The sequence below is a fragment of the Zychaea mexicana genome, assembly GCF_025766255.1.
Source record: "Zychaea mexicana strain RSA 1403 chromosome Unknown BDB00scaffold_38, whole genome shotgun sequence".
Taxonomy (NCBI): Eukaryota; Fungi; Mucoromycota; class Mucoromycetes; order Mucorales; family Lichtheimiaceae; genus Zychaea; species Zychaea mexicana.
In genome coordinates this window covers 27,953-49,957 of record NW_026516701.1, presented here as the reverse complement: position 1 = coordinate 49,957, position 22,005 = coordinate 27,953, and the positions used below count along the sequence as shown (strand labels likewise).

The 22,005-nt window shown below is 42.4% G+C and overlaps 3 protein-coding genes and 1 non-coding gene across 4 annotated transcripts; 2 read left to right on the top strand and 2 right to left on the bottom strand.

Annotated features, from left to right (window-relative positions):
* Nucleotides 1–3,023: 3,023 nt before the first annotated feature.
* BDB00DRAFT_907457 (uncharacterized protein) lies at nucleotides 3,024–6,349 on the top strand (the record flags this gene model as incomplete). The annotated part of the gene is made up of 4 exons (XM_053128616.1): nucleotides 3,024–3,284; nucleotides 3,383–3,749; nucleotides 3,837–5,645; nucleotides 5,748–6,349. The coding sequence occupies 4 exons, from the start codon at nucleotides 3,024–3,026 to the stop codon at nucleotides 6,347–6,349; spliced, it is 3,039 nt and encodes a 1,012-aa protein (XP_052979476.1).
* A 3,349-nt stretch (nucleotides 6,350–9,698) lies between these two features.
* Nucleotides 9,699–9,770, bottom strand: BDB00DRAFT_t56. Its single transcript has one exon. It is a non-coding gene; the product is annotated as a tRNA-Gln (tRNA).
* Nucleotides 9,771–15,337: 5,567 nt separating this feature from the next.
* On the bottom strand, nucleotides 15,338–19,930 carry BDB00DRAFT_883171 (RNA helicase; the record flags this gene model as incomplete). The annotated part of the gene is made up of 10 exons (XM_053128211.1): nucleotides 15,338–15,580; nucleotides 15,657–15,887; nucleotides 15,967–16,570; nucleotides 16,646–16,773; nucleotides 16,834–18,014; nucleotides 18,097–18,540; nucleotides 18,619–18,646; nucleotides 18,722–19,030; nucleotides 19,117–19,756; nucleotides 19,863–19,930. 10 exons carry the CDS (start codon nucleotides 19,928–19,930, stop codon nucleotides 15,338–15,340), a joined length of 3,876 nt encoding a protein of 1,291 aa, XP_052979475.1.
* Nucleotides 19,931–20,191: 261 nt separating this feature from the next.
* Nucleotides 20,192–21,913, top strand: BDB00DRAFT_872513 (2,3-bisphosphoglycerate-independent phosphoglycerate mutase; the record flags this gene model as incomplete). The annotated part of the gene is made up of 3 exons (XM_053126967.1): nucleotides 20,192–20,411; nucleotides 20,490–20,542; nucleotides 20,615–21,913. 3 exons carry the CDS (start codon nucleotides 20,192–20,194, stop codon nucleotides 21,911–21,913), a joined length of 1,572 nt encoding a protein of 523 aa, XP_052979474.1.
* Nucleotides 21,914–22,005: the final 92 nt, after the last annotated feature.

The following is a 22,005-nucleotide window of genomic DNA, read 5'->3' as shown; positions in this document are numbered from 1 at the left end:
TGGCTTGTAAACAAGCAAATAAACAAAGAAGCATTCTCTCTCGTTACTTGTGCATGCTCTTTGAGCCAGAAACGTATATCAATAAACTTGTATAATTGGTGGGGGTGGATCGACGTGGTGCTTCTTGCATGTAAGAAACTTCTTGGATATGGTTCCGCATGGAGAAAGACGGTGGCTCTTTTTGCTTCCCTTGTAGTGGATTTCCTACTCTGGGATTACTCTTTACTGTAAAGATTCTCTCCTCGAGTTGTTGCTATTTAGTACGTCACGAGTAATTACTTGAACGCTACCGGATATATCGTTGCCTTGTCTATATAATCCATATCTCTTGAACAAGATACTCATCAGCCAATAGAAGACATGCTGTATACTAGAGGTGCGCGTATATATTTCTTTCCGAAAAAAAAAAATGGTGATAAACTGCGTGTTTAGACCGTATTATCAGCTAATAGCAATCGGTACTTCCCATCCGTGACTTCAGATCTTGCGTTGCTGCTATAAAGTGACCTCAATTTATGATGACGAATGCGGGTAGCTAGAGCCGTTGCAACGATAAATTATTTCAGTAAAATACTAGCCAAAAGTCTGCCCACGCTGAAAAACATTATTGACAGTGTTGAGCCCCATAAACTCAATTTGTTGCTTTAAAGTAGTGCTGGAATCTATGTCAGAACTAAAAGAATTGACGTTTAGCAATGCTGTAAGTGTACTCAGTAAGTTGAGCAAGAAGGGCTCTACAACTCTCCTCGGCTATGCCTTTCCTTCGTTGCCGAGTGTCACTGACGATTAACCTTGAGCATGACTAGCTAACAGCATGACAATGGTATTACTGAGTATTTAGGATTAATAACAGATTCTGCTGGTCTCTTGTGCATTGATATTATAGCATCTAGACAGCGGATTTGAATTGTTTAAGTTGTCGATTTCGGTCACCTTGTTATTCGTGTTTTGATCCGATAGTAAGTTGAGCAATAGACCACAATACGGGGTTGTCATGAAAAGCCTTTTGAAAATGACAACCATTTCATGATCTTGCGGATCCTTTCCATCTACCACGAAAACAATCTTGAACGGGTCCGGACTTTCAATCGTTGTATTGATATCCAAAGAGCATCGGCTTTAACTATAATCGATTGTTTGTCGCACAAACAATGCGAAAAAGCATGTTTCGGACTTGGTCTTGAGATGACAGTAGTAAGTAGCATATTTAGTCAGATTTCGACGTGTTTGCATATCGACATTGTGAGCCTGCGTTGGAAAATTGGGCATGAGTCTAAATCACACCGTGTCAACCTTTTCTTCTCTGTTTCTCCGTCGCCTTTCGATACCCCACTGATTCATGTAAGGTGCGGAGGGACAGGAACAAGACAAGGCGGAAATAGAATGACCAGACAAGAATGTGTTAGATGCTTTCAGCAAGAACACGACAAACCAAGAAGGTAACCAGATACTGAGGGAAGAGACAAGATATAGAGAAAACAAGAAAAAAAACGTCGCGCCAAGTAAAAAACACCTCTTAGCCAACTTGATGGCAATTCTAAATCCGCCAACTTGTAGCTTTCATTCTGTTTACTCACGCTCACTCTTTTTTGTCCTGCAATGCCCAATTTGTCGGCATAGCCTTTCTTTGTTGAGACATTTACCGTAACACTTGGCAGAATGATGAAAACAAAACCTTGAAATCCACTTAAAGCTATCACATGCTTCACTAATTCTTGTCATCAAGAATTCTTTTTCCAGGAACTCATTTCGTTTCATTTTACTTTTGACAACTGCCCAAGCTGTTCAATTGGATTTAGCCCAGGTGAATATGGAGGAAGATATACAAATCGACATCCTCAAGAGTGAATATACTTTCCTATATCAGTAGATCTGTGGATGATAGGAGCATTACCCATGACAAGGTAATGTCCCTTCATTTCTGGATATTCGTCCATTTCATCGAGAGTAACCTTTAACAATCTTAGATAATGTCCTGTCACTGTAACTATTGCAGGAGTTCCCTTCCTTGACCATTCCATACCACGCTTCACTTTAATATGAGATGCTGATTCATTAAGAAAGACACAGTTTGTTGTGAAGTCCAAGTCAGTTTGCTGCTACTTTACTTTGGCCCCAATCGTATCTTTGCTGAAACCTTCCCTTGCTGTTTCACTCCACAGGTTGGAATTGTGCCTGTTTTAATAGATAGATTACAAACTTTCTACCACTTTAGTTGAAACGGAAAAGGGGTTCCCATCAATGTAATTTAGACTGAAATTGCTTATGCTCCTCCCCAAGAATACGACGTCGACCTGTTTTCTTCTTCTTCTTCTCGAAAATGCTTTCAGGATTTTTGCTATAACATTTGACCCATCTCTGGGCTGTCCGAATGTGAATACCTAACTGTCTCGCGGCAGCAGAAGCATCCAGGCACTTATTAAAGAATAAGTGAAAAATCTAGTTTCTCATCATCAGAGTAAAACTTATAGCGACGTTTATTGCACCTCTGTATGAAGATTTTCTCTATCCTTTCATCTGAAAGGTAAAATACATTACAGGATTAGAAGGTCGTTCTGGGGGTTTATTCGTTAGGAACTGAGTACAAGAACTTATTGCTTTGATAGCGAACAACTCCTCGTGAACAACAAGTTCCATAGGCTCAACCCTATGCTCATGAAAAACATGTTCCTCTTCATCTTCATAAAAAAAATTGCGTACTCATTTTTAATATCTGTAAAACTTACAGTGACTTGGAGGAAAGAGAGAATTAAAAAACCAAGTAAATGTGAACGCGACCCCACTTCTGGACATCGTGACATTATTGTTAGACACGAAGATTCTTGGGCGACATCAACTTCTAAAACACGGAGACCGACACGTCGGGTATTCACACGAGAGAAAGGCGAGAAGAGATCCATCGTGGTACACAAAACCGTGTATCGGCAGTATCGATATATTTTTTTTGGTGTTTCACTCTTTCTTTCTCATCCTTGCTCCGCCCCACGTATCATTTCTGCCAGTCTCGGCTACTACCCCCGAAGATGGATACTTCTTCAAGTAGCAGCTTTAGCAATACAAGTACTGTTACTGGCACCGTAAGAACCAACGACAGCAAAGCAATCTGTGCGTGGCACACAAAATCGATTGAATCCGTCGTAGCAGCTTTTAGTACTTCAGTTTTACATGGTTTATCCACAAAAGAAGTCGAGATCCGTCGAGAGCACTATGGTTATAATGAATTGTCGGGAGACGGCAAAGTAACTTGGCTTACCATTCTCTTGCGACAATTGGCAGACATTATGGTAAGCTTTACAGAACAAACAAACCTTTGCTGTATTACTTAAGTGAGAGAAAAAGAATATATACACTGGCATAATAATTGTTATTGCATGATGTGCAGAACTTAATTTTTATTGTCCTTGCTGCGGTGACCTACTACTTACAAGACTACGTGACTGGATCCTTACTTCTGGCACTGGCTATTGTGAACTTATACATGGCGTTCGCACAAGAATATGCAGCTGAGCAAACGCTTGCGGCACTAAAGAGCCTGTCCTCCCCGGTTGCCACTGTGATCCGTAACAGCCAGGAACGATCCATACCAAGTCGGGAAATTGTACCTGGTGACCTGCTGGTTGTTAAGGAAGGTGATTCTGTTGCAGCCGATGCTCGATTGCTGCACGTCTCAAATCTAGAATTAGATGAGGCCTTGCTGACAGGTGAATCACTGCCTGTGCAAAAACAGCTTGTTGTCATTGGTGATCCAGGTAAGATACGATAGTAATCATGGTCAACAGCGTGAAAGAATAGACCTGATATCTAAAATGGCGGACCCAAACCATCTTTTTATACAGAACAACCGCTTGGTGATCGAATCAACATGATCTACAGCTCAACCATCACGACCAAAGGGCGTGGGAAAGCCATTGTGACCTCGACAGGCATGGATACAGAAATTGGCAAAGTCGCTGCTAAGTTAAATGATGCTGGGGAAGGTGACCGCACAAGATTACAAAAGAGTTTGAATCGGATGTATACCGGTTTGACAGTCCTGGCCGGTGTATTGGCCTTTATTGTGATGGCGTCAGTCAAGTTCAAGGCGAATTACGATATCGGCATGTACGCAATGACAGCTGCCCTTTCGGTCTTGCCTGCAGGATTGACGACAGTAATGACCGTAACCCTGGTGATGGGTGGAAAGGAGATGACCCAACAAAAGGCTGTTGTGCGCAAGCTCAAATGTCTCGAGACGCTCGGCTCGGTAACAAACATTTTCTCGGACAAGACGGGCACACTGACATTGGCCAAGATGGTGGTCGTGCGTTTTTGGACGCCCAACCAAGGATTTTTTCACGTGAGCTCGAATGGATTAGCACCGGAAGGAGAAGCCTATCGGATTAATGACCCGCTCGAATCAGATGAAGCGGCGGTAGATGATAGCCAAAAAGTCAACAAGTCAGACCTTGCCGATGACGTACGACATCTTGTACATTGCTCGGCACTCTGTAACGTTTCGAGTATCTATCGACGTGTAACAGAAGATCAGAATGGTGAAAAAGATAAAGAAAAGAGTATCAATATTGACAAAGAAGATTGGGTACCAAATGGGGCACCAACCGAAGTCGCACTGCAAGTGTTTGCACACAAGTTCGGCATGGGCAGACCAGATTTGAATGAAGCTGGGTGGATACAGTTAGCGGAGTACCAGTTTGATTCCACAATCAAGCGTATGTCGACACTCTATACTAACCGCTACACAAACCAAATAACATTGTTTAGCAAAGGTGCCGCTGAATGTATCTTGCCAATTTGTGACAACATCAAAGATCTGGCAAGCATTATGGAAAAGGTGGATCAGCTAGCATCCAAGGGCTTACGTGTAATCGCACTCGCTAGACGCAGCATGGACGACATCGCAGCATCAACGAGCGACGACGATATGATAGTCCAGGATGACGACAAAGAAGAAAATTGGAGCAGCCGGCTTAAGCGCGACGACGTTGAATGCCACTTGGAATTCCTGGGGTTTACAGGAATATATGACCCACCACGAGCCGAGTCTCGCGAAGCTGTTGCCGCTGCTCATCGGGCTGGTATCATGGTGCATATGTTAACCGGTGATCACCACATTACAGCAACAGCCATAGCCAAGGAGATCAACATTTTAAGTGACCAATTGCTCAAGTCAAAACATATGAATCAACTCGTCATGACCGGTCCACAGTTCGACTCGATGACCGATGAGCAAATCGACGCCCTTCCACGACTACCACTTGTTGTTGCACGCTGCTCGCCTGAAACTAAGGTCAAGATGATCCAAGCATCCCAAAGACGCCATTTGATTTCAGCGATGACAGGTGATGGTGTCAATGATTCTCCTTCTCTTCGTATTGCTGATGTTGGTATCGCCATGGGCAAAAACGGTAGCGATGTAGCCAAACAAGCATCCGATATTATTTTGACCGACGATAATTTTGCAACCATCATCCGAGCAGTGGCAGAAGGTCGACGGATCTACCAGAACATGCAGCGCTTCCTTTTGTACTTTTACATCATTCTGATGTCACTTGCGCTTGTAATTCTTGCATGCCTTGCCCTCCGAGATCCTTCTGGATTGACAGCAGCGCCAGTGTCCACGATTCAGATGATCTTTATATATGCAGGTACGAGTAAACAAATAAGTACAGCACTGTATCTATAAGTAGAGAAATGTACATGAACTAATTAGTTATCATCACTTTACTGTATACGTTTATCCGCTTTAGCTGTAACGCCCCCTGCTGGTGCGCTCAGCGTCCAGCCTGCATCCCCCACTGTCATGGAAGAACCTCCTCGTCCGCCTCGTGAAAGTATCGTTAACAAGGAAATTCTGATGGATACAATTGTGTATTCTATTTTGGCTGGTATGGCTTGTGCCGTAGCATTCTTTATACCACTTTATACTGTCGGTGGCACTGGCGTTCGAGGCGTAGCCTGTGATTCCAACTATCAACAAGGACTATGTGACGCATTCTACCGTGCGCGCGCATCGCTCTTGGTAACTTACTTACTATGCTCCTTGGTAGTCATGACACACTGTCGTAGCTATCGGCGACCTGAATGGGGCCCACGGGGTCTTAAGATTACCTTTACCTCACGTACGGTAATCGGCACATTTTGGTTTGATATCATTTGCCTAATAATCTTTTTCTACATTCCTGAAGTAGCCATCAAGGGCTTCAGATTACTCGGCATTACCTGGGAATGGGGGCTTTCTATTGGATTGACTTCATTCTTCGTTGTATCTGGCGAGCTTTATAAGCTTTTAAAGCGCCAATTAATGAAACCCATGCAAACGCATTTTGTCGATGAGTTATTGACCCTGTGATTCTCGTCACCAAATTCATGCTATTGACTCTTGTTTCCTTTACTAATTCCCCTTCTCTAATTTCTTTTCGTTCTACCTTTGTTTTACATATTCCTCTCTCTTTTTTCTTTTCGCTTCACTATCACTCATTATTCTTTAATAGCACCGAAATTATGTAAGATATAGCTAATCTGAGCTATAATACATTCATTTTTAGTATTGTATGAGAAACATCAAGTAACAGCTATTTCATTTGCATATCCATATGGAAAGAAGTGATTATTATAATTAAGAGAAGTGCTACAGGTACGAGTTTTTTTTCTTACGCGTACGAGTTTTTCTAAGCGGGTTTTTAAAGTGGTTGTGTTGGTTATGAGACTTCATATAGCCAATCCGATTGCCGTCTTACACGTACGAGTTTTTGTCTACCCATCAGTCTTCCCTTTTTGGATGACCTTGTCAAAATAACTAGCTATTATCATACATTTTGATGTAGAACTGCTCACTAAATGGGTGCAATGGTTTCAATTACGCTGTTCTTTTCAAGATCTTATATGATTCTGTTCTGCCACTGTAATGACATTTAGATGATGAAGCATATTCCTTTCATCCTTTCGAGTAAAAAACTAATATCAAACTCGTTTGATTTAGCATTAAAACAAAAATGAGTTACTTTAGGAAAGAAAAAACCCCAATAACCCTAAAAAAAACTTGAAAAAAACCTAAAGCTTTAAAAAGCCTGAATAGACCTAAATAAACCGTTATATACTTCTATATACCTGGTTTCTCTGATACATACTGTTGGCCTGGGAATGTGTGGAAAGCGGTCAACGAGTTTATCATTTGGTACATATCGTGTGTCTCATTGGGCGTTGCACGTACGACTAAACCTGTTTTCGAGCATCATTGAATATATCATCTGCTACTCACATTTCTCCTTGAATTCCTTTTATATTATATATGCAAAACACTGATTTTGTCGGATGACAAGCTTGCTATGATGTATGGTGAAAGTAGAAACGAGTTTGATTCGTATAACTGCGACCATGCCCACGAACACCACAAACAGCACGACCGTGAGAATGAGAACCACGACGAGCACCATGAGCACCGACGCGAGCGCCAATGGTGCTGTCAGTGGAATCGTCAGTAGAGCCATCGCACGAACGGGCGCGTTTGCGCGATGTAGTCGCTGTTTCCATTTGAAATTTGGGCTAGCATATCGTGGACGCTCGTTTTGTGCCATGCAATATGGCTTGTTGACCTACTGGCTACCTTGGTTTAGAGACAACAATACACTGGGAAGTTGCGCCATTTCTTCGTCTTCTGACTGTAATTCTAGGAGCCGTGAGCCGTTGTCTGTGCCTGATGTCGACGGCAACGCCACCTTAATACAGCCAGTGTGTAAATATGTATGTGCTAAAAAGTACGTCAAACACATACTTAACATTGGTAGAGTGTATATATACACCTTCTTCATGAAGTTTCGCGTGTTCCTCTTGTGGAGACTGATTGACAGCTATTGGTGCCTCACAACTATAGAAATGCCGAAGGTAAACATGTCAAGGACTTAAATACTGAACTTACCGTATTTAGAGATATTGCCGTGACAACGCTTCTCTTGTAGGTTGTTACGCGATGCCAGCGAGGTTATAGAATTGTATTTGCAGTCCAGCTGTTCACGCACGCAGCCAATAGTGCTACAACGGATACAATGGATACAAGGCCTACAACGGATACAACGGATACGCAACTCCTTGGCACGCTCTTTATAGCCTTTCTGTAGTCTCTGGTACTGCTGTCCATGGTGTCATAAGCTGATCCACACAAGGCTGACTGAGAATGTGGTCGACAATAATTTCTATGCGTCGCCATGTGTTGTCTGTGAAATCAATGTTGTTTATACGCGTAATTTCCATTCCGTGTTACATGGCAGCCTCGCAGCACAGATAAATTATTTCGTCTATGCTAACTTGGTCCGTGAGTCGTATTTACATATGTGGGTCCGTGTCAGGTGCATAATATTGAAAAGCCCAAAAAAAACGCTTGTGATACAGATCCGTTTGATGCCAAAGACGAAAGCTGACCGATTGTATCTCTGATACTTTCCACATCATCTCCTGAAAGTGCTACTAATCTGCGTATGTCATTTACACGATCACCAAGGGTATCGACTTATCTTGCCTAGGAGCCTACCGGTCGTGCAAGTGCAAGTATTGCATCGCTATTGTCGATAATAACTTATGAACCATAAGTCAGGGAAGCAACGTTTTATGCGTAAAACATAGTACTGTCGAGAAGGACTTTATGCACAATTGCTTCTCTGGAATTGTACCTTTGACACTCCAAGAGATTCCTGTACAGGTCACTGCGCACACACAGGGAAAGACATCTGGACCAGCACAATAAATTTGACAATGAAAACAGAAACTATCGTAGCAGAGATATATTGACAGAGAAGTAATATACACGCACGCATTGGATTTTGAAGCATTGAACGCTTACTAATACGCTTTGAACAGAGACCCACGAGCTGGAGCGCTGAAAACGCAAATTATGATTAATCGCAAAGTCAGCGATGATCTAAGAGGGGAAACACAGGGTAGTTCACAAACCTTGCAAAATTGTACGACAATGTAACGCTCACCAGCAAGCTCTAAAGGTTCTTGAGAGTCATCGGTAAACATTGTCTAGACATTTGTGTATGTCATATTAGATGACTTTTTAATCCACTGTTAGCAACATTTGAACGTAGTGAGAGATCGATGGATTTGATATATCTAGCTACTTGAAGCAAGTTCCAAACCGGACAACTTGAAAATGTTTTACGACAATGCACTTTTAAGCTGCAAGAAGTCTATCGATCAACCACGACGTGAAAATACCTTAATGTAGTGGCGTAAGCGATGCTTCGATCATCTGGCGTAATTTGACGCTAGTATACTGGCATATTGAGGGGGATTTAGGTCGGGATGACGAGTACACAGTTCTACATAATCAATCAAAAAGACTGTGCGATGTTTTTGAGAGTTAAAAAAATGCTACCAGTAAAATCGATCACTGTATACTCAATTATTCGAGCTGTAGTCGCACATCTCTCGATTCCTCCTTCAAAGATTAGCTAATATTTATGCATTAGTTTTTACAAAATAAACATAGTAAGCACGTAATAGATATGCTTACAAAATTGAACAAAATCAAGAGAAGCAAAGTTTCTTTTACAAAACACAAAGAACATATAATAAGACAGGAAATCATGTGTTAGTGTATACCCTACAGTATTTGACCAAAATAAGATAATAAATTGGCTGAAAATAATTAAAAATAAGGTTCTCTAGTTTTTAGAACTAGAGAACGTATTTACTATTAAAGGTCTCGCCGAGACTCGAACTCGGATAATGAGATTCAGAGTCTCATATGCTAACCATTACATCACGAAACCTCGATGTCTGTGGAGGGTAATACCGTTTTTCAATTTATTACGTTTCCACATTTTCTTCTAGTCTAGTCTTCTTCTATCTTCTATCTTCTTTCTTCTCTTTCTTCTCTCTTCTTCTTTTATCTTCTTTCTTATCTATTCTTCCTCCTCTATGTCATCATTAACATCATTACTGAAATTACCCACCTTTTGCTTATACTTCAAACCTCTTTTATACCCTCTTAGATCTATAGGAGAATAAGATTAAGGATTATTAGACCTTTATATTGATGTTGATATCAAAATAAAACTTGAAGTATATATACTTCTCATTTCAAAAAAAAAACAACTATCTTTAATAGATATTTTATTACTAAATTTAAATGTATATATGAAGCAAATCAGGGCTGTACCTAATGTCATGGTAGTATTAAAGGGCCCCATATCTACAGAATCTAATTAACTATACCTTATAGTAGAAATATACTCAGGACTTTTTTAATATCTAGCTAAGTACTATTAGAAAAAATAGTATGTATTGAACTAATATCTAACCATTTTTATACATTAAATATTAGCACATATTCAACTAATACTCATCTTTTATACACCCATATATATGTTTTACTGATATTCAACTTATAATCACCTAGTGTAATTATTGCTCAACCCATTTAACAGCAATTTCACTTACCCAGCATCATGAATAAGCTCGCTAATTGTAAATATAATTAACTACATATCATTAAACTTTTAATCATACTGTATATAAGAATAGCCATGCTGTTTCTGAATATTCTATGTTAGAGCAACTATAGCTTCTCCACTGTGCCTAAAGCAGCGTTTTTCATTCCCCTATTTTGAAAAATACTCTCAATTCCATAATGTCAAATTCCAAAGATTACTGTTGCTATTACACAATCAGCTGTGAAAGCAAGAAAGAAGAGGAGCTTCAAGAGACGATAGAGAGGCTACAGTTTGGTAGATGCTGTCTGTAAGGAATGATATATTTGTATTATCTTAGATAATATATGCCTTAAACTTTTATAGTACACAGGCAATCATTAAGCCTCTTTGTGGTATGACCACGTTAGAACTCTGGCAAATGCTCGAAAAAGGTGCATTTAAGGACGACTAAGAGCTAGTTTAGTACCTTGAGTTTTTCAATGTAACACTATAACACCAGAGGTTATAGGAAAAATGAGTGTAGGACAGTCGTCCTTTGCCTGCTGAATCCTGGGTCTGTGTTGCACCCAAAACAACATTGAATGACGAATATCTTGTTATAGCGTTTCATTGATCGGCCTCTTGGTTACACGATTCATGTGCGCACTTTATTGTCATTGGCGCCAGGATATGGTGAGTGTACAACTAGTCCGAGAATTGAACAGTGTCTCTTGTTGTTATGTATTCATAGATACAATCGATGTCTAACAATAGGTTCTTTGATACAGATTAATGGCCAGCAGGCAGGGCACCACTCGCCCTTTGTATATGTAGGGAAAAAGTTCTCTTGAAGACAAGTGGGATGTGGGCTGTCCATGCTCTAGGAGAAGTATTCTGAGCTGGACCACCAAGCAAGGTTACGAGCAGTAAGAGCTGCATTGGACCTTCCAATCTCGTGATTTTCTTGATGATCAAGATGTGTACAAAGGAGTAGAATATCAACCGGGTTATACACACCTCAGCATATAGGCGAGATAGGAGCAAGGTCAATATACGGCAGTACAAAGCTCCATAGCATTTCCATTGATGCATCAATGAAGCACGAGTTGTGTGTATTTGGCTCCAAATATATTTCGTAAGGCACCGCGTTGTACATGTATACAAGCAAGTATTTGTTCGATAAGTTGCATATATATGTACAATATCTCTTGAGAATGTGCAGCCATTTATATTATCTTTTTTTAGAAGACCTGTTTCGTGGAGCATTTTTTGTGTTGATTGGGGGGGAACAACAATTGAAGAAATAATAACACCAACGGTTTATTTTGAGCTCAGTGAGATCTGTAGAATAGAAGCAAGCATTATTAGCTATATGAGCATCGACTTTATAGATGCCATATAAAAAAAACAAATACGCGAGATATACTTACTTTCTACGCTGATCTGTAGTAGGGGTATCAGCAACTAAAGGTCGCTGATCTGTAGTAGGGGTATCAGCAACTAAAGGTCGTTTCCTGTCAGACATATTTTTCGTGCTTTTCATTCGACTTGTTGACTTCCTTGATTATAGACATGTGTGTCTTCTTTGATCGATCTTTTGGTCGACTTCTTGCTTTGATATTTTTGGGGAGGTGGCCCTTGTCGATACCAGGTTCTACTTTTGTGGCTGTTATCGCCTTTTTGATGGTTCCCATGAGCATTCAAATCACTGATGATCTCGAATGGTAGTGAGCTTTTGCTGTAAACAGCTTATCAGATTGGTCGCTCTGTTTGACAATTCAGCGCTGACAAGCTCCACGGAATCGAATGCTAGATGAATGTAATATAGTGCTACTACTACCAGTGCTGTAACGTATCCAAGCTATCATTGATTAATAAAATCTATCTTTGAGATTATTATACCTTCTTCATCAAGTGCCAAAAAGGATTTACGCTTTCGATTGTTAGCTTAGCTTTAGCATGCATCGTATGGCGGCAGGGGAACTGGTAGTTCTGCTTCGCCACACAGCAGCAATCAGCGTCTACATCCAGGGAATGGATGTTTGCATATTGTTTCGCAGAAGGTTTAACCCACAGTGAGATATTTCTGTTGACACTTTTTAAAAGTATCCATTGAATATGGCGTCATCAGCAATGATTACTGGTCTGTTGATAATTTCTTTGTAAAAAGTACCGGCTTCATCATCCATCTATTAATGTATGATTGTATAGATCATATATCTTCATATTAGCTCTTATCATAGACAGCATCACTGTGATATATGCAGAAAGATAACAAAAATCAATATCATACTTACAGATGCGTCGCGAGTTTCATGTATTTTTTCAAACAAAAAAAGCTTTGCCTAGTCTGCTTTTTAGGCTTCTAAATGGGCACTTTCCACTCTCTGAGTAGTACGATTTCCAAAATGCGCGTACTTTTTGTACCAGGAGCCAGCCCAACGTTCCTTGTTAACCAAAGTTCTATATATCGCTAATTTATGTGAGTTTATGTCATCAATACAGCGGTTATGGTGCAAGGGGTGTTGAAATAGGCGAAAAAAATTACTCGTCTAGATACTGCTCAAACATCTCACACGCTAATGACTTTTTTACGTGGGTGCGATACTCAGTAACTGCTGCATCAAATTCTTCTTTGCTTTTGCTCCAGAGTAAATTCTTCATAATCACATCCATGTAGGCTTGATCTGACAGCCTTTTTCCTTGCTTTTTGCCCGAGAATTTGCCTTTATATCTGTCGACAAAGTTCTTCTGAACGTGCCACGCGCAAACGATTGTGTCGCTCACCAGAAATACTGTTGTAATGCTGTTGATGAGTTGTTGATCTTGGTCAGTGATAAAAAGCTTCGGCTCGCTAGCAATAAATGTGGGCCATACAACTTCACGCAGCTTTTGAGCCATCCATAGGTACGACGGTTCCTTGTCGTTTGTCATCATCACCGAAGCAACAACAAACGTGGATAATCGAGTAGTTACCAAGTTACTGACACAAACAACGTGGACAAAGGGCATGTTGTGAAGATTGGTCTTATAGGCGGAGTCAATAAGCACCTCTTTTGAAAATCGTCTTGCCATTACAATTGAGTCCGGATATGGAAGGCAACAGGATGGTGCAGACCGGTAGAGTTTGGATTGGCTGATTATGGCAGTAATGGCGAAGTTGGATGTATCAGTTTCCACAAAGATGGGTTGGGAAGACATAAAACGCTGTAGGACCGGCACAGTAGTAAAGCTTTGCTTATGTGCTGAAAATTCGGTTGTCTTGTGTAGTGGTCCAATTCCATCCTTCTTAAGCAGCGAGTTAAGGGGGTAGTGAGATGGGAGTAGTGTGGATGAAACGGCAGTAGAAATTAGCGCACCCAAGAGAACTTGAATGTCATGAGTATTTTTTGGGGTAGGCCAATCTAAAATGCAGGCTACCTTAATGATTCCATGCTGACACCAGAGCGACGCATGCAAAAACCAAGGAAATCTACCTCACCAACGTCAGACTCACACTTAGCTTTGGCGGTAAAGGGCTGATCTACGAAGCTTTTACAAGACTAGCTTGATGTGTGCATCGTGCTGTGAGTGATTGTTGCTGAAGATCAAGATGGAATCCAGGTATACAATAACGAACTGGCCAAGATACTTGTGCACGCAGCACATTAAATTGGAAGGAACCTGGCGCATTGGTCAAACAAAAAGCCATAACATTAAATTGGAAATGACCGTACTTTGTGTGGAAGGCGGTTTTCATTCCTCACCCTTGGGCCTTGGCTATACGAGTACAATGATAGGCATTGCGGATATCAAGCTAGGTGAAGAAGACAGCGGCAGATAAAAGACGATCTAGCATCTCATTGATGAGGAGCAACGGGTAGCGATTCTTGAGGGTGATTTTGTTGAGTCTTTGGTAATCGACACAAATGCAGAGGAAGCCGTCTTTCTTCTTCCCAAATAGGATAATAGGATGGGGATCCAGCAGGACTAGTCGAATGACTAATATTGAAGCCATTCTCTAGGTTGATCTTGATATATTCGCGCAGGACACTAATTCTTCTTGTGACAAGGAATAATTCGGGCCATACGGTACTTGGGCGTCTCCAACAAGAGGAGTAGCATGGTCTACGACAACACGGGGAGGAGGAAGGGTATCGGCTTGGTTCTTATTGAACACATCAGCAAAAATGTGGTACTTAGATGGCAGCGAGGAATTAGCGGCGGTACCCTCAAATGTGACAGAAGCTATAGACAACAGGGGCCCTAGGGGGGGTCAACATGCACAGAAAACAATGGGGTGCCCTTTTGAATAAGGGACTTGATGGTGAGTGCACTAACTAGTCGGGTATGCGGTAGACGTTTGGTTGCAGGTGATGGACGTGGATTGCTGTCACACGGGTTGCTGGACAACAATCTTTAGTATAGGTGGCAGGAGTCAGGTTGACAAAGTCGATGCGCCAATCAATGGATGGGTAATGTTTGATCAACCAGGGCATACCAAGAATGATACTATACTGGTCATCTCTGTTGATTTTATCCTCAACAACATTATATATAGACAGTAGGCATAAGTCATGGCTTGGTAGGCTCTATTTTATTGAGATTTATAGCAGGGCCGAGATATAATATTGTATAAATGTAGTGGTATGTTCTATATCACGGTTATCGTGTATGTAATGACTGACAGGCTATAATAATAAAATTGCTATCATTGCTATAAGTTTTGTTCCTACATTTTCTGCACTGGAGAAGTAGCTGTTTCTAGCAAAACCATTTGAACAACCGAAAGCGGTTAAAGGGCTTGTTGCTATTTATTATTGACGTAACATATATTGGTTATCCACTACCAACAGCAGGAGATAATACCCCGGATTATTTGTGGAAATTATCAATTAATTGGGACTTTTTATTTTTTTTAGAGGATGGCATTATAATTTTTTTTGTTATGAACGTAAGCAAATAGAGCATCTTCTGTTGGCTGGATTCTCCATCTTCCGTCGCAGCTTGCCACACTCGCCCTTGATTTCATGACCGCAAGGCAACCGTACAGTGATATTCTTCAAGCAAGTTCCACATTGTTCCCAACACTGTCGAGTGCATTGGTGATTACAACCTGACAATAGTCGTCGGCATGGTTGACGACAGAGGATATCAGTATGGTCGTATGGGTGGCATGTCGTTGCGCACTGAAAAAATAAATTATTTGGTCAGCCAATCGCGTATTTGTTTGTTTCAAAAGTATCGGCTATAGTGATATTTTACCTGATGTCCACACTCAAGCATCTCGCCACACACGCGAGTGCAGCCACCTTCAGGAATGGTCGCGAAGTCTACAGGCCATTGTACTTCGGTTACTTGACCGTGTCGGGCACATCGTAAACGCAGTCGTGTTCCAATGCTGTTTGTTGTATGTTCTTCCATATTTGAAACAATTTCGTTCCAGAGGTCACTTCTTTCACACAACAATCCGGCGTTACCTAGAATATACATGCCCTGGTGAAGGTAATAACACGCACAAATATCAATAACAATTCATCGTCATTTGGATGCAAAATAAATAAATAAAACTTACTTCTCTGGCACGTGAAAGTGCAACGCAAACACGATTCGCAACCTTCAAGAAGCCAATTTGACCGGCAGCATTACTTCTGACAAGTGATAGAATGATAATTTTGTTTTCCTCACCCTGGTAGCCGTCCACACTACTGACTGGGATGAGGAAGGGATCGAGATCGGCTCTACGTTCAGCCCGAAGGGCTCGTCGAATAAGTGACTTTTGTCCAGAGTACATGGTAATGATGGTAATGTCTTCAGGTGCGTAGCCTTGGAGGAGGAGGTACGTCGAGAGTTTTGCTGCCATCAGCGCCTCATGTTCGTTTGTTTTGGAGGCTGTATCTGCAACATGACTTTCGGCTTCGTTATGGCTCAAGAAATATACGGGTGGATCAATGCCACGAACGGCCGGACGGCTCAAAACTTCAGAATGGTCACGCAGTGGTGGATCGCTGTAGATTGGGTCAATTAACATTCTAATTTCAGGGCGCATACGTCGTTGATGTGATAATCTCGTGAACGGCAACTCGTTTCTGACAAGTCGCTCGAACAGAGATACGTTGAGGAAATGCTGTTCGGCAAGCGCGTGCACTGAATTCTGTGGTCGCAGCTGTTGGTGATCACTGGAATATTATATTAGCAAGTAACCAGTTAGCTGTATGAGCGTTCATCATTCTCACAATTAAAAAGACACATACCCAATCAGGACCAAATGTTGCAGGGATCGTGTGAGCGCAGAGACAATATGGGCTTCCATCATTTCGGCAGCTTCTTCAACAACCATGATTCGGGGTCGAATCTCCTCCAACAAATCGTGATACTTGGCCTAATATATTATTTATGCGTCAAGACCCCATTGTGTATCTCGAAGCATCGGAGCACTTACTGCAGCGGTACTAGTCATGCCAATGACTCGGTTTTTCCGACAAATTTGTGCATCGCTCATCATGTTCAATCTCCTGATCTCAACCGAGACTCGTTCGTATTCGCTTATCAAATGGTTGATCGTACTGCATTGGTCCTTGTAACGTTCGTCCGCCCACTTTTTGTGCGCCTCCAGTCGTACAGGCAAGGGCCACATGGTTACGTCTGGCTCCTCTTTCATCCAACGCTCAAGAACAAGGTGTTGCGGTTCGAGAGCACTTTCATCGACCGTGTCTTCGAAAAAGTTGAAACTGCTTGCGTCAAATGTACGTGTTGCTTTAATCTTTTTATAGTTGATAACTTTGCGTTCGTCTTCAGTGCCCTGGCGTTTTCCTTCAACTAGCGAGTCGTACATTGACACCACGCTCGGTCCTCCTTTCTTCTTCTGGTATGCGCTACCAATGTTGATGAAGGGCCGCTTTCGGGTATCAGGTTCCTCAGCAAAATTGGCAGTGATTTCTTGCAGTTCTTCTTCGTCAACCAGGTCAGACTCGTCGACATCATCTTCAAATACGAGGCCTTTTTGTGTATCGAGGAGATCTTCTTTCAACTGATGCGTGTAAGAGTACAAGGAGCTCATCGGACCAACAAACTCGATGGCGTCTTTGAGCCAGATTTCAACAGGGTTGATCTTCTTTTCCTCTGCAGGATCTTGAATATTTGGATTACCACCTGCCCAGTCATTTCCTCCTCTACCTCGTTGCTGTTGTTGTTGTTGTTGACCTCGGCCCTTCTTTTTTGATCCTCGTGGTTCTGGCGGAGGTGTTGGCTGCGGGGTTGATGTGACCCAGTCATCCTCATCATCAACTTGGGCTCGGGCCGTCGGTGCTTTCGTTGCGCGTTTTTCTTCACGCTCACTGAGACGTTGCAGATAATCTCGTTGGAGAGCGTTAAGTCCATTGATTTTTTTGATATAATCCATTGACACACATGGCTCTTCGTACATTTCGGTGATGATGCTGCTAATGCGTTTTGAGATATCGTCGCGTTTGCGATACAATCGACCAACGCCACGTACAGATTCAGACTGCTTCCGCAATTCAAACAGCAAATGCTCCTTTAAAAGTTCGGATTTCGATCGACTGCCGATACGTACAATTTTATCTTCATGGTCGAGAATGTGTTCCAGAAACTGATCCAAAGCTGTAACAAACCCACAGTGCGTTGTCAGTAGCCATGTCATCATACTTCAAGCTTCCAGGGAATAGATAATAGTGCCTCTTACCGTGATTTGTTTGACAGATACACACAATTGGTCCAATCGACGTCGAGAAATTATTTAACAGGACTCTCATGGCATACGTACCGACATAGGTTTTACCAGTACCAGGGGGCCTAAAGACCATGTCAGGATTAATTGCTTGAAAAAATCTAACAGATAATGTTTGTTTACCTTGGACAACAGCAATGTTATTCGAAAGCATCGTTTTCAAAGCGTCCATCTGTGTGTTGTCCATGTTCATATTGTATACTGGCCATGCTTGAGTGATATCAACGGGTTTCGCCGGGCCGGATCTCCTGCCTTCACGATATTCTGCAATGTCGTAGTTTCGTTTCATAGCGGCATAATGAGGGAGTTGCACATCCTTGGAAACATCGACCAAATAAGGAGAAAAGGGGAGCTCTGAAGGCGGGATCTGTTGGATTGTGGACAAGATATGTCGATAGGCTAGTGTTACATACTCGGTTAGACGAATTTCTCATAATGCTACTATAGTACCAAAAGGAAAAAAGCAAGCCGCTCTACCTTCAAAGTAACCTTCGGTGGCTTCAAGCTGATCAACGCAAACACTATGGTTAGCTCGTGTTGCGTTCAAGACATTGTAACAGAAAAAGTCGCACACACATACCATGACATAATTATCCTCTGAACTGAGAGTTGGGTCACCAAAGCTAAGCGGATCGTTTTCATTGTCCCGCTCCAGGTGGATATTGATCAAATATTCGAACCGGTTGGCTCCGCGTGTCGGCTGCTCTCCTCTTTCCACAACGGTTGCAATCTTGATATCATTTTCAAAATTATCCTTGGACAGCAGCACCATGGTTCCCTCAATAAGACGTTTTGATTGTGGCCACGAGATTCGGACATGATAGGGTAGTCGGAAACTGATACGATACGCGACTTGACGCGAAGAAAACACGAGGGCGTTCAGTCTAACCTTTATAAAATATCATGTCCCCATAACCCAGCACTGTGTCAGTATAGCTAAAACCGCCATATCATTTTGAGAGAAAAGCATCGTACATGTTCATAAGCACGGAATCCACGTATAGGTTGGGCTTCCGGATGGTCTGCATAGCTAGGATCGTTTTTTAATCTGGTGACCGATTCTTTGTAGTATTTGACAGCGTTTCTGAGCGGGATCAAGAGATCGTTGCGCATGAGCTCGAAATGCGTGTACAGATATTGTTCCGGGCTTTCATAGGAACCATTGACGCGATTGACAGGAATATTAGGTAACGGCTGGAATTTCTGACCATGTGTTGCGCTCACCATCGGATCTTCCTCCTGTAGGATATCTTCGGGCTCGGGTATGATAGGTTTGTGCTGGATCGAAGTGAAGTCCACCTCTTGTGTAAAGAACACCTTATCTGGTATATCCGCGTTTAATTTGAAAGTCGCCGGTTCATGCTTACTGTATCTCATTTCACCACTATTGTTGCTTTGGAAGGGCTGATTCCAAGCTTCGGTTTGGTACGTGGTGGGTGCAGAATCCCACCCTTGTTGCATATCCATAGTCCACGTCATGGAATGTCCGTCATCGAAGTTACTACTAAAGTCGAATTTTGATTTTTTCGGTGATGGCGCTTGCTGTTGCTGGCTCGGTGCAATGTCGAACTGGTTGGTGTTGAAGTTCAAGGTCGCATTAACAACGGAAGGGCCACTGTCGTTTGCCGTACTGTGATAAGGATTAATATTCAAACTTGTCAACTGAACTAACACGGTCCGGAACGCGAGTCCACCCAAAAAACAAACGTGTTTCTATATACCTCAAGGGATCCCAAGGTGATGGGTCCCATTTTTGCTGTTGTCGATTTCTCCCACGGCGTTGAGACATGTTGATTGACGAAAGGTGGTAGAAAGATAAAAAAAAGGAACGACGAAAGTTGTTAACGTATTTGGAACGGAACTGAAACAACCCGCTCCGGAAGCACTTTTCACAGCGAGACAAGACAAGCCGATTGATTGATTACAAAATCACCCGAGGTGTCAAAACTTGAATTATTCCCTTTTCTTTCCCTCTTTCATTCTTCCACTACTACAATAATAAAAGCAACAGCTGCTACCAAGTACTGCCTTTATTTATACTGAAAACATTATGCCTGGAGGAGGACAGATGCCAAAGGAACAGCAAACACCCAAGGAAAAGGTGTGTTTGATATGCATTGACGGTTGGGGCGTTTCTCCAAAAAAGGACGCCAAAGGCGACGCGATTCGCAACGCGGAGACCCCGGTTATGGATAAGCTGGAAAGCGACGATCCGTTTACTACGATATCTGCTCACGGTCTCGACGTGGGATTGCCTGATGGATTGATGGGTTTGTAGTCCAAGAGAACGTAGCACACATCCATCCTCGATCGTACATACAGCGTAAATGCTAAAATATACACATTAGGCAACTCTGAAGTAGGTCACTTGAACATTGGTGCTGGACGTGTTGTATATCAGGTAATAAGGCGCATATCGATACAAAAGGTAGAAGGGAGAGGAGGGTTAGCACTGACGGTGAGTTTATTAAAGGATATCGTCCGGATTGACCTTGCGCTCAAAAACAAAGAGTTTGGAGAAATACCAAACATCAAAGGTGCATTTGAACATGCCAAAGCAAACAATGGGCGGCTGCACTTTCTTGGCCTAGTATCTGATGGCGGTGTTCATTCGCATATCGACCATTTGATCGCTTTACTGGAGGCGGCTAAAGAAGCCGGCGTCAAGGAAGCCTATGTACAGTTCTTTGGCGATGGTCGCGACACAGCACCCAAATCATCCACAAAATACGTCAAGAAACTACAGCAAGCAATCGATAAGCTTTCGTACGGTGAGCTTGCTACGATTGTCGGACGGTACTACGCCATGGACCGTGACAAGCGTTGGGAGCGAGTTCAAATCGCTTTCGAGGGCCTGACAGAAGGAAAAGGCGAGAAATCGAACGATGCTATCAAAACTATTGAAGAGCGCTATAGTAAAGATGAAACCGACGAGTTCCTCAAGCCAATCATTTTGTCTGACGATGGCCGCGTCAAGGACGGCGACACGCTGTTCTTCTTCAACTTTCGCTCGGATCGGATGCGCGAGATCAACCAAGCGTTTGGTATCTCACCTTGCCCATTCGAAGCCACTGTGCCCAAGGACTTGGCGATATACGACATGACGCAGTACAAGAGCGACTTCCCATTCAAGGTTGCATTTGAGCCGCAGCAGATGGACAATGTGCTTGCAGAGTGGCTTTCCAAAAACGGCATCGCGCAGATGCATGTCGCAGAAACAGAAAAGTATGCGCATGTCACGTTCTTTTTCAACGGCGGCTCCGAGGCCCAGTTCGATAAAGAAGACAGAGCGTTGCTTCCATCACCCAAGGTTGCTACCTATGATCTTGAGCCTGAAATGAGCTCGCATGCTGTTGCGGAGCGTATGGTCGAGGCGATCAAAGCTGACAAGTACCCATTTGTGATGTGTAACTTTGCGCCACCCGACATGGTGGGACACACCGGCAAATACGAGGCAGCAGTAAAAGCAGTTGGCGCGACAGACAAAGGCATCGGGCTCATTCGAGATGCGTGCAAGGAGCATGGCTACGTCTTGCTTATCACGGCTGACCACGGTAACGCGGAGAAAATGCTGTCTGATGATGGCAAGAGTCCTCATACTGCCCACACGACAGCAAACGTGCCTTTTGTTGTTGTTTCCGACAAATACAAATTCTTAGAGAATGCAAAGGGTTGTCTAGCAGATGTTGCACCTACAATCCTTCATATCATGGGATTGGATGTGCCAAAGGAGATGACGGGTCATAATCTTATCGATGAACATAGTATTTGATTATTTGTAATTTTATTTAGCGACCATCATTGGTATAGTACATCCAAACATAATTTTTGAGCTACCATCGCAGTTTCTAGACGATGAGAATT